General features: G+C 32.4%; 3 protein-coding genes across 3 annotated transcripts; all 3 read right to left on the bottom strand.

Annotated features, from left to right (window-relative positions):
* Nucleotides 1–1,017: 1,017 nt before the first annotated feature.
* Nucleotides 1,018–2,179, bottom strand: LOC114190908 (PR5-like receptor kinase; the record flags this gene model as incomplete). Its single annotated transcript, XM_028079977.1, has 1 exon — nt 1,018–2,179. A coding segment is annotated over one exon (1,113 nt), but the record flags the coding sequence as incomplete, so codon positions are not given.
* A 6-nt stretch (nt 2,180–2,185) lies between these two features.
* Nucleotides 2,186–5,523, bottom strand: LOC114191438. Its single transcript, XM_028080610.1, has 3 exons — nt 5,512–5,523; nt 2,604–3,411; nt 2,186–2,356 (listed from the first exon to the last, which is right to left on the bottom strand). The coding sequence occupies exons 1-3, from the start codon at nt 5,521–5,523 to the stop codon at nt 2,274–2,276; spliced, it is 903 nt and encodes a 300-aa protein (XP_027936411.1). The 3' UTR covers nt 2,186–2,273.
* Nucleotides 5,524–8,700: 3,177 nt separating this feature from the next.
* On the bottom strand, nt 8,701–11,993 carry LOC114192528 (LEAF RUST 10 DISEASE-RESISTANCE LOCUS RECEPTOR-LIKE PROTEIN KINASE-like 2.8). The gene is made up of 3 exons (XM_028082276.1): nt 11,067–11,993; nt 10,754–10,794; nt 8,701–9,955 (listed from the first exon to the last, which is right to left on the bottom strand). The coding sequence occupies exons 1-3, from the start codon at nt 11,822–11,824 to the stop codon at nt 8,850–8,852; spliced, it is 1,905 nt and encodes a 634-aa protein (XP_027938077.1). The 5' UTR covers nt 11,825–11,993; the 3' UTR covers nt 8,701–8,849.
* Nucleotides 11,994–12,928: the final 935 nt, after the last annotated feature.

The following is a 12,928-nucleotide window of genomic DNA, read 5'->3' as shown; positions in this document are numbered from 1 at the left end:
CAAGTCCTATCGGGAGATAACAATTAATGCTGTAATAAATACAAGTAAAAGTCCTCACCAACCTATCTTGAACTCCTATTTATAGTGTTTGGTGTGGGCATGTGATTAAGGTTTTCTTAATCATGGTCCAATTGTTTTTTAAACTTGATTACTGACATGTATTACTTTAATTTACTTCTTTTAACTTATTGACCTAGTTTTTGTGCGATCGTCCGACCAGAGGACCGTGCGTCCTAGCAGATGTCTCCATAAATGTGGAGACAAAGTTAAATTGAAATGAACGTGGAGACCGTTTGGTCGCGAGCTCCCTTAAAGCACTCCAGAAAGATTGTCACATCAACAACCCAAGGAAAGGTCTGCCTGTAACGGACGACCTGCGACCGCTTGTCCTTGAACCGCCTGAGTGGCGATAGGCCATTCAGTACAATAATTATTAAAGTCAACATTTATTTAATATCATAACTAATTATATTTATAAAATTTAATATTTATTAATTATATCTTAAATATTTAAACAGTACTAAAGTCACCTATCAGTAGGATTCTTTATTAATTTATTGGTGGTCAAAAAAGTTTATGTAAATTATTTGAGTTGTACTTGTTTTACTTGATATTAAAAAAAGAAAGTTATTAACCGGACGTAAACTGAAATCATGGTGAGATGAGCTAACTAATAAATTTGAATCTACTTCTACACTTCTAATAATTTTATCCTTGTAGAATAAAATTGTGTGGAGGAAGGAAACATTGTTGCTCTGAAAAAACATAAAAATGAAGTCTACAAAACTGTCAAAATTATTATAATAAGCAAAATTACAACACAAAATAGTAATCGTCAATCTAAGAAGTAAAACTAAATAAAAATATTTATAGTTGGATTTTGTACAAAAACAAAACAAAAATAGTCTACAAACCATCAACTTTTGCAAGAAAACTATAAAAATTATTATATTAAGCCAAACTCGCAACACAGGTACTCAAATTTATTGTTCAAACTAAAAGCAAATTATTCCAGGAATTAGTGTAATGTACTGTAATATATGTTACATATTAAAATTCTCACAAATTATAATGTCTGACCTGACAAGTTGACTGAAGAAGTTGAAGGATCTGATAAAAATGGTTTGGGTGGAATTTGCAATAACTCAACTTTACTTTCTAACATTTCCACTACTCTACTTATGGCTGGACGAGTTGAAGGATAGGTTTGGATGCACCATAAACCTACTATTGACATTTTTCTCACTATTTTGTCATCACTTTCATCTATCATATTCTCTAAACTAAGCTCCTGCTCTGATTCAAGAAAATTGTAAATCCACTGAGGAAAATATATTTCACTCGAACAGTCTACTTTAGCCTTAAAATTATGTTTCATTCCAACCATTTCTATGACCATCATTCCATAACTGTAGACGTCTGATTTATGCGACACTGGACCAAAGTTTCTCGAAAATATTTCTGGAGCAATATACCCTGCAGTTCCTCTTGCACCAAATATTGATACAGCACTTTCTTTTCTTGGACATAGTTTTGCAAGTCCAAAATCTGATATTTTTGGGCAGAATTCATCATCTAGTAATATGTTGTGAGGTTTTATGTCAAAATGCAAAATTCTAGTGTTGCAACCTCTGTGTAAGTACTCTAACCCACGTGCAATGCCAATTGCAATATCATATAATATTTCGTAATCCAATTGGCAAGAAACCCGCAATGAATTTTTGTCATGATATATAAACTTATCTAGAGATCCATTAGGCATAAACTCATATATTAGAGCCCGTTTAGACTTATCCAAACAAAACCCCAAAAGCCTAACAACGTTAACATGTGAAGTCCTGCTGATACTTGCCACTTCATTGATGAATTCTTCTTCTCCATTGTCTTCTGATCTATTTAAAATCTTCACCGCAACATGTCTGTCGTGTAACTTCCCCTTATATACACTACCGAATCCCCCTTGGCCTAATTTGTTTCTGAAAAAGTTTGTCATTTTCTTAACCTCCGAATAACTATACCTGGCTGTAGGAAGGGGTCCATGCTCCTTCAGAAACCCCTCAATAATCTGATGGGTTGGATCCCTCGGAAACAAAAGAGTATTGGCAGAGATGATATTTGTCCTGAAGCAGCAAGCCAGGACCATCACCAAAACTACGGCTCCAGCAACTACCAAGGTGGAAGCTCAAAATTGTATTCAATATACAAGGAAAATGCATGTTGGCTCGTGTATGATAAAAACAACAGTTAGTTTTAGTGAATTGCTAATTTGTGGACTATGGTCGATCCAAACAAAATGATAATCGAGTATGTAGTGTTCTACCTGTTACCACTACCAGCATCTTCTTTCCGGATTTCTCTGCACAAGAGAACAGAGATAGAACAAATCAAAGCAAATAATTTATTTAAACTAATTAATTCCAAGCATTTGCTGATGCAGCCTTTTGTATTTATTTTTTGATGGTGTAATATATAAAAAGCGCTTTCCATAACTGTTGTTGTATTGGCACATTCATGAGATAATTTTACGTGAGTGAAGACATCGGGCGGCTTTCAGCAATTATGAACGTGAATGGATCTCAAAGCGTTTTTCAATGGAAGCGTACCTTCGTGACAGTAGAACTGTTGATCGCGGTCAAGACTACATTGACCTCCTCTGTGATTATAGCAGTCATCACAATCCTTAGATAATAGTACTTGAACAACCATCTGAGCAGATACAAACGATAGAATGTCTCTGGTATCAGGCTTGTCCTTTTTCGATAACGTAAGAACCGAGCATGATGAGAAAAGTTTATGAGCCTCATCATTATTAGGGAAGGAAAGGCTGTCATAATAGATATCATAATCATACTCAGGGCATGAGTGATTGAAATAATGTGGTGGGGGTTTCATATTGAGGCCATGTTTGCATCGGAACAGTGTTACATTATATTTTATATAACAAGAGTATAAAGGAGAATGGGATGGAAGACTATAGCTATTATTCAAAGTGTCACAGATGTTGTTTTGTAAACGCTTGTGCAAATCTTCATCCGAAATTGAAATCCCATCCTGCTGAGTGATGCCTGTAAGCACAAAGTATTTTCCATTTTCCTCCAGCTGGATCTTTTTTTGGATTGATTGAGAATGATCACAATCATGTATAGGTATCAAGCCACAGTCTGGTTGTTCTGCCTTGGTAAAAGGGTAATGAAAAGACCCAAAAAGGCCACAGGTAAAGGAATGTGGACAACTTGCCCATATCCATAACCAGCACAGAGGATGAGTACAAGGTGGAAGCAGAGCAAAACAAGTAGAGCCATACGAAATTCCCAACAATTGGAGGGTCAAGTGATGAACTCTCTCGACAGTATCTGGGTTTTCTGTTATTGTAGTATATGTGAAGCTAGTATAAGGTGAGTGTTCCTTAATCTTACGCAGTTACACCGGCTACACAGTACATAAATGTCATGTATCAACTCGTCTAAAGGAACGCCTTTGATTCGCGAGTTGACTTGGAAAACGAGCACAGAAGACTTGGAAAAACAGAGAGGTAGATACAAACACGATAATTTCTTAATCATCACAACAATTAAGCCTGATCAACAACGTTTTCCGTTCAACTTCTTCTATTTCGCAGAAAGTGAGGACGGTAATTGACTCCTCCAAAATTCTTGCGTTCAATTTAAGTTCAAAGTTCGAACTTAGATCTTCGTTCCTTTGCTCAGGGAACAAAATGGGACCTTTGAGAAAACTTTTAATGATGATTAACCTTTTTACTTAAACTAAAGGATGTTTAATAAATCTTTTTGACTCCACCAAAATATTCTTATGAAGGATCTTTCCGTTCAACTTCTAGTATCTAAAAGATACCTACTCACATGGTGGGCTAAATACAAATTCGTAAAATTCCACTTTTAGTTGTTCTGTTTGAGCTGGAAAATGACTATGGAAGACTGAGTCTAATCCTGTCACTATATAGGGAAAAATCAGTAGTGGAGCAGCATTTGTGGGACATATTGAACCCTCCAACACAAAACAAAAGGTAAGAAGATAATAATCTGCTTCCAAATTGTTTTGTTCTTCTAGGAAACCGTTCAAAAGGGTGTATATAATCATTTTCATATCCCCGTTCGTATCCTAGTCAATCACATCAAAATTCTACGCACATTTTCTGAGTAGGTATATATAAGCATCTTTCCCCTCCCTCTAATCTAACACGTTTCCTAGACCCTACCAATGCTATTTTAGATTACACTACTTATTAACAAAGACTTGCTAATCAAGTAGGATCGGATAACACAAATTGTGTTTAAAGAGTTTAAATAAGTTTTTGGTCTTTTGATAAATTATTTTGTCTCCAACTTTTTTTTATTTCATATTAAATTTTCAAAATGCTATTTAAAATATTTTATTTCACTTTTCAAAACTTATTTAGGGGATAAAATCAAAATATAATAATCTATTAAAGACAAATATCTTAAGTCTTCTTTCACGCAGACTCGTATGTTCTCTTTTCAGAGAAAGGAAAGTGTGAATTATTTGTTGTGATAGTATGTATTTAAAGTCTAGAATCGGGAAGGAAGGAGGGGAGACCAAGATTGTTACCCCTTCATATGAGCTCATTTGAGAAGAAAGTAATTCATTTTCCTATTTTATCTTTAATTTCAACTCACCGGTAATTTAAAGAATAGATCTTTAAATCTTATTTAAAGATTCCCTTTTCCATTCACTATATCCCTTTTTCAAATATTTTTAAGTTAATTACCATGTATGAACAAGATTTATTATTTTTCATGTATTAACAAGATCTATTAAGATGGAAAAAGAAAAAAACTGTATAAATAAACTGCTCCTTTTTATTGTAAATATTGGTAATAGTATTACCCGTTAGGTTTACATTGAAGTTTCACCGGGGAGAACAATACCAATGAGACCTGAGTCCAATCACAAAAGAATTGACACTATGTTCAACCCAAAACCTTAAGACAATGAGTTTATGAGTTTTTATTCTTATATAGTGTTCTACTTTCTTATTTCTAACCAATGTAGAACTTAGACTCACACTTGAATTCTTAACATTACCAAAATTTTGAAAACATTTTACGATCAACCAAATGCAGTAGAAATATTTATATAAAAGAAAAGTACTTAATTTTACTTGTAAATAAGATTTTAAAAATTAATTAATAAACCAACATTACTTACTAAGAATAACAAATGAATTTAAACCAACAAAATTACATAATAAGAAAAAAAATAGTTTAAGTCAACAAAAGTTAGTTAAAATATAATTTTTTACAATTTTTTATTAATTTGTATTATTATTATTTTAATTTCATATGCTCGATTACGATCATTCAATAAGTATTTTTAAAACATTGGGATAAAATAACCCAAAATAGAAGAGACTTAGTACTTGTTTGATTGTACGTTAAACCAATGTATAATTAATTTTCTAATTTCTAAAATCAATAAAAGAGTAAAAAATTTACATGAGAAGACTGCTTTTGTATCAAAGAATTACTTTACCTTTAATGTCATATTTTTATCGTTAAGTGTATATTTATAAATAAATATTAATGATGTTATAAAGTCCAATTTATTTGTTATAAGCTCAACTTTGGTAAAAGGTTTAAGGTCAGCATATTTGTTTTTCTTTCAGGATGTTCTTTCACCTTTCCCTTCATTTTTTCACTCTTTGTCTCATGCATCCAAAACAATTTCAACTCTCCCCTCCTGTGGACCAGAAGTTGAGTTAAGGCACTGCGAAACTCTCCTCCGAACTAATCGAAAGCTTCCTCCACGTAAGTTGAACACCAAAACTTTATATTTTCTCGTCTTTTTCAGTTTGATAACGTTGGTTCAGCTTTGGAGTCGTCCTTATAGCCTAATTTTGTGTACCTTTGTTATTCTACTAAGTGTTTTTTCCTCCCCAAATTCAACTCTCAATCAAGGTATGGGAAGCTAGAACTTTTCACGTTTTTAAATTATATTGCTTGTTTTTAGTTTTGTTTCGTGTTTGTAATGCTTGGATGATGGTTGTGATGGTGTGATAATATAATGTATGTGATTTTTTGGCTGGATTTCTGATGTTGCATGCAGGAGCAGGAGAGAAACTGTTATTCTCGCTCAGACGAGAATCCTCTAGCCTAAGAGAGAGTAGTAGAGAACTCTCCTTTGCTACTACGCGAGTTGTCGCTCAAGTGAGATTTCTCGTCCAAGCGAGAACAGTCTCGCCTAAGCGAGGGAGTCCGGCTTAAGCGAGAACTCACAGTTGTGCATTGTGCTTGCTGTTTGAGTCCTCACCTAAGCGAAAAGTTTCTGGCTTGAGGGAGAGGCCCATGTTGCTTGAGCGAGACCTTCTAGCCTAAGCGAGAATGGTGCATACTTGTTTTTAATTCTCTTATTTAATCTGTGGTTGGCTGTATACCTTGAGAAAGCATGAAGTATATGACTATGCATATATTATGGGATTTTATGAACTGAAATTGTTGTGCTTGGTATGAAATGATTATGGATGTTGAGAATATGTACATGGTATGAACTTGACGTAATTCTATGAGGCTTTTTGGAGAGACCTCATGGTGATATTCTGTAGTGTATGTAATTGGATAAGGATTCAAGCAAGGTTATATTTTGACACTTTAAAGAATCAATCAGTCTCACATAAAGTAGATTGGTTCATGTGGCGAGAGTAGGAGGAAGTTCTAGTCTTTGGCAGGATAATGACCCTAGATAATCATGGACTAACCTTGTGTGTGGTAGGGTGAAATCCATTGGCAATGGCTTTGCAGAGCAGTAGAAGTCATCGCAAGTCCAAGCAACTAGTGAATTCAATCTCATCACATGTATCCGGATAATTGAGCCAGAGGGTCCTTATTGTTTGCTATCACATGCTTTGTGTGCTTACTAATTTTCCTATTTATAATATGTTTAATAAATTGCTTGCTCATTTATAGGAAAAGTTATTTTTCTCTAGCTTACCCTCTCATTTTGTGTTTGTTTCTTGTTTGGCTTCTCTTCTTGCGATGATCACTAATATTGATGTGAGCATATGTGGAAACCCCCTTGTAATCACCATGATGATGGAAATGTTGTGGTGTAGTTTAGTTATGATCTGGTTCACTGTTGGGTCTATTTTGAAGGACACTTATTTTAATTATAATTCATTGCTTTGCGAGCAATCCTTTTGAACAACATGTTTAAATTATGTTTATGACATTCGTTCTGTGCCTTAGTTTTTCTTTTCAGATTAAGATAAGTGTAATGGCTGATCATTTATACTTCTGTCTCGTGCTCTACCTTACATTATAAAATTATAAAGTGTGATGTTTGATTTACTAGAATTTATCTATTAAATGAAATGTGACATATGTTATGCTAATGTGTTGAGTATGTTAAATATAAATTAATTATATCTTTCAATTTAATCTGCATGTGTGATTTTTAAATTGAAAATATTTTGTTATTCATTAAAATTTAAAAGTAGTATGTAGATATTTTTTACATGATTTTTTTAAAAGATTTTATTTGTAATATTATTTACAGTTTTTAAAATTAGTTTACTTTAAAATTAACTTTTTCTCAATTTTAATCCATAACCATACCCATTCTTGTTCTTATTCTTATTACAATAAAATCAAAATATTTTTATAATTTATTATATTATTTAATTTATTCATTTTTAATAATATGAATCAAATCTTCTCTTAACTTTTCACTCATTTATATTCACTTTTCACTTTTTTATTATTTAAATCAAAAAAATCAGTTTCTTTTTCTTCCTTTATTTGCTTCTCAAATTAAACTTTTAAAAAGTTAAATAAATTAAATTATTTAAATTTGTTTTATTTTTAATTGTTGGGTCTATTTTGAGTTAGTAAATTTAACAAAAATTAAAATAATAATATTAAAAAGAATATTTTAATTAAGGTAAAGTTAAAGTTTTATACCCCTGTTAAATTTAACTTATTTAAACAAATTGAATTAGATTTTATGTCTTTTTTTTAATTTCAAAATAAGGCCATATTATACTAGAAATCAGATATTTCAGTTAATACTCCAAATTTCATCAATATATATATATATATATATATATATATATTTTTTTTTTTCATTTCACAAAGTTTTGCAAACATATAGTCTATAGATCAACTAGTTTACGATCTTTCATGAATTCAAACACATAATTAATCTTTATTTCCTTCTAAAACACTCTATATTGAGAATACCTTTACTACCAAATTCACTTGAAAGTTTAAATATAAGATTTTTTACTTAAATAGCTCTCAATATCTTAAAAAAAATTGTAGTCCAACAAAAATTAACTTAACAATTCAGAGAAAGATATAACGTTAGAGTAAAAGTTAAATAAAATTTTACATCTTGTGTAGCACAATAAATCTTACTAAAAAATAATATAAAATCTCAAAATAAGATATTGTATTAAACATGTTCTTAAAATCAAACTTATATTGAAAAGACATACAAGACAAAAATCTACTGTATATATTTTGGTAAAATATTTTTATTAAAATCAATAAAAAAATGACATTTTCTTTATTTTATTGTTAAAAATTATAGGAATTTTTGTGGTTTAAGTTTAGCTTTAAGTTTTTCGTGCATCCTTCTTTTGTTTTTCATAAATGAACTTTATTATCAATGAAATTTCACGTTATATTATTATATTTTTACAATATTCTTTGACATTTAACCCTTTCAAACAAGCCACGCATCATTTAGCAAAAAAACAAGTAAAACCTGTGAAGTTAGCACGTTACAAGTAACTATTAAAAAAAAAATGACCAACTTATGACATCAAACTAAAAGTAAAAAAGAATAGTAACACGGAATACATCTTAGTATCCTTATAAACTTTCATATGACAACTTAGTCGGAGATATTGGAGGAGAAGACAAATATGGTTTAGGTGGAATTTGCAAAAAATCAAGTTTACTTTCTAACATTTCCACCACTTTACTTATGGTCGGTCGAGTTGATGGATGAGTTTGTATGCACCACAAGCCCACTATTGTCATCTTTCTCACCATTTCGTCCTCACTTTCATTTCTCACATTTTCTAAACCAAGCTCTGTATTTGATTCAAGACGATTATAAATCCAATGGGGAAAGTATATTTCACTCGACCGGTCTACTTTTGTCTTAATATTCTTTCTTTTTCCAACCATTTCTAAGACCATCATTCCATAACTGTAAACATCTGACTTGTGTGACACAGCACCAAAGTTTCTGGAAAAAACTTCTGGAGCAATATACCCTGCAGTTCCTCTGGCACCAAATAGGGATACCATACTTTCTTTTCTAGGACATACTTTTGCAAGTCCAAAATCTGCAATTTTTGGACAGAAATCCTCGTCTAGTAATATGTTGTGAGGTTTTATGTCAAAATGTACAATTCTAGTGTTACAGCCTCTATATAAGTACTCTAATCCACGAGCTATGCCAGCTGCAATATCATTCAATATTTTCCAATCCAGTTGATGAACATCCTTTGATGCAATTTTGTCTTCATAGATGAACTTGTCAAGAGATCCGTTAGGCATAAACTCGTATACTAGAGCGCGGTGAGTATTCTCAAAACAAAATCCTAAAAGTCTAATGATATTAACATGTGAAGTCCTGCTAATACTCACAACTTCATTGATGAATTCTTCTCCATTGCCTTTAGATACAGTTAAAACTTTCACTGCAACAACACATCCATCATGTAATTTCCCTTTGTATACGCTACCGAATCCCCCTTGCCCTAATTTGTTTCTGAAAGAGTTGGTCATTTTCTTAACCTCTAAATAACTGAACCTGGCTGTGGGAAGGGGTCCGTGTTCCTTCAAAATGTCTTCAATAACGCGATGAGTTGGATTTTCCCTCCAAAACAAAGGATAAAAGATCTTTGCTCTGAAGCAACAAATCAAAACCATCAGCACTACAACTACAGAAGCCACCACGGTCAAAGCTGGAAAATTTATTAAATATAAAAGGAAAACAATTAGTGTATATAAGAGTAATGTCCTGTGTGTATGAATAAAAGACACCAAACATGTTTACAGGCTATCCTTTATGTCGATCAACTTGACTAGATTTTGTCTTTTAGCAATAAAACCAATGTGACATACAAATCTGCCCAGTATTTAGACTCGACCAGAATAATTAATTCTGGATCCTGATCGATCGTATAATAAAATATAATAAAATGATAAAACTGAATTGGGTGTGTTTAAAGTTAATAGTAATTCAATTAAAAATACTTATATCGAGATGAACTTCAATCTTAGTTAAGTTTTTTTTTTATTAAAATTGTATAAAAAAGTGTCACGTATACTAATAATATATTTTAAAAAAATACTTTTAATTATTAAAGGTATTAATTAATAATTTAGAGAAACTTTGTGGTGACGAAATCAATATGGCTTTCTAAAATGTTGTAAGGGGACGGGAATTCCCTATTAGATCTTATGTTAAATTTGTCACTTCAGTTCCCTTGGAGAAAACTAGAATGTAATTGTGAATAATTCTAAAACACTTTACAACTTTTTTGTAACAAGTATTAAATTTATTTTCTCTATAAAATATTAAAAGAACTTGTAAGAGAATATGCCATAATCATAAAACATATACGCATGGGACAACGTTTGGCTGTTGAGAAATTGATTCTCCCTAAGTTTTCACTTTATGGATGGAAAAACGTGTTTTATAGCAAACTTCGGAGTGAAAACTTAGATTTGGAAGGGGAATGTCAAGTTGTGTAAGTTACCTAGCATCAACGGAAGCTTCCGATTCCAAGCTCCACTTTTCCTGCATAATTTAAAGCAGAGCAGTTGTTCCGATTAGATGACAGAAGTGAAGTGAGCTAGTTCTATGTCGATCGCAAGATGGTAAAGCAAATTTCTACGATAAAATTGTCTAGTGCAAATATTGAAGTAATCAAAAAGAAATTAATTACATAATTTTAACTGTTGTGTTGATGGGAAAAAACATGCAGAGTTAACTTGCTTTTTAGTAGTTGTAGAAATATGGTTATATATGTAAATATTAATGAAGAAATTTTGTTGAGACATGGGTATTACCTCATGGCGCAATATAATTTTGCGTTGCTGTCTAGTCGGCAATTGCCCCCTCTATCCCGACACCGCCAACAGGCACTTGAAGACTGGAATTGAAAGGTAATTTGAGGATTTAAAAATCCAAAGGGGTCTTTGAAGAACTGGGAATCTTGTCTGACGGGAAGTTGAACCATTGAACATGAAGAGGTTAAAGAGCGTAGGTAGTTCTGATCAGAGGATGAAGGGGCGAAGTAAAAATCAAAGGGAGAACATCGAGTATAGTTGATGAAATCTTTTGAAAGGTTGAGGTTTTTGTGGTGGCTGCAATTGAGGGCGGTTATATTGTTTTCCAGGGAAAAATAACCGAAAGGGGAGGAGGGAGGGACGGTGATATTATAGCTCAAGGCATTACAACTAGAATTTTCAAGAAGATTGCGGTAATCCTTGTCTATAATGGAAATTTTCCATCTCCAACCACCAACAATGTTTGTAACTTGTAAAAGTTTTCCTCCACTGCTCAACCGGACTTGCTTCAGTGCTGTTTGGTTAGGATTATTACAGCCTTGGATTGCCAAAGCACCACAATTGGGGTGTTCAGAGGTGGTGAAGGGAAAGGAAATATTCCCCAAACTTCCGCAATCAAATAAGTCCGGACAATCAGAAGTGTGCTCATTTGCATTCCCAGCTGAGAGATGCAACACTGTCAGATGACAAAACAAAAGGATTACATAAACATCGTACATTTTCATTTTCATATGATACAATAGAAGCACCACAACCATGGAATGCCTCTATATATTGCTTCTTCACCCTCTATAAACCAACTCATACGCCAGTTGACTGCGAATATCAATGTAAATGGGACCAAGAATTTAGGTGATTTTGTTCTGCTCTTTAATCTCCGTGTTACTTAATATTAAATGCTTGAAGTCCTAAAGATCATAAAAATGTGATAAATTCTCATAATACTCACATCCACGCTGACGAACTCGGTTGCTGAGACTCTTGACTAGGTAGAAGTGTTTAACACTTTCTTTCTTGGAATTTGACTTTCAAAAGATCGCTTTCTCGCAACACGCCGCGGCGTGAAAATCGAATCAAACTCTTTGGTACACATGCACTCAACTCAACCAATGCATTTACTCTTGCATCTCTCACCAGATACGTCAAAAAAAACACAAATTCAAACAAACACAAACATTACAGATATTCTTTTTTTTCAAATTCTGACAAAATAATGAAAATAGGCTGATACGGTCACAACCCCCTACATTTTTTCTTATAAAATTTACTAAAAAGTTAAGGAGCGTGTAATATGTGTTTATTTAAATAATTTTACTAATAGATAAGATTTAATTAAGTTTTAAACTTCTCTTTTGATTTTGATTTTTATAATTTAATTTATATTGATTTTTTTAATTTATTAAATATTTATATAACTTTTATATATATTTTTTGTTATGATTGCTATCTTGTTCTACTATTTTTATGAATGATGTTTAATGCTCTCATTAAAAAACGTGTGAATTATAAAAGATGATTCTGATGACAAAAAGAACTCCTTAATTGTCATAAATAATTGTAAAAAGTTATTATTAATTTTAAGTAGTAAATAAAAAACAATGACACTTTATGCCATGCAAGATGCAGTCTGGAATATTAGATCATGTTTATTACCTATTATTAATCCTAGCTTCCAAGATGGACTTTTATCCTTCCTGCATAGTAGGAAAGATCGATCACATACTTAAAGATATATGAATTTGGTAAATATTAGAAATACCTTGTGGCGCAATGAAGGTTTCGTTGGTTGTCGAGGCGACAATGGGTTCTGGGACCCAAACAGTGCATGCACTCATCTGACGGATGGAACTGCAGGGGAATGT

Source organism: Vigna unguiculata, chromosome 7 (assembly GCF_004118075.2).
Source record: "Vigna unguiculata cultivar IT97K-499-35 chromosome 7, ASM411807v1, whole genome shotgun sequence".
NCBI lineage: Eukaryota > Viridiplantae > Streptophyta > Magnoliopsida > Fabales > Fabaceae > Vigna > Vigna unguiculata.
Note: the sequence above shows the minus strand (reverse complement) of the source record. Positions and strands in the feature narration are given on the sequence as shown.

Coding starts and splice junctions, on each gene's coding strand:
- LOC114191438 (XM_028080610.1), bottom strand. Junction 2,357..2,603: donor ACAGTTCTACTGTCACGAAG/GTACGCTTCCAT, acceptor TCTCTTGTGCAG/AGAAATCCGGAAAGAAGATG.
- LOC114192528 (XM_028082276.1), bottom strand. CDS start 11,824: ATGGTTGTGGTGCTTCTATTGTATCATATGAAAATGAAAATGTACGAT. Junction 10,795..11,066: donor AAATTATATTGCGCCATGAG/GTAATACCCATG, acceptor TAAATTATGCAG/GAAAAGTGGAGCTTGGAATC. Junction 9,956..10,753: donor GAAGCTTCCGTTGATGCTAG/GTAACTTACACA, acceptor TAAATTTTCCAG/CTTTGACCGTGGTGGCTTCT.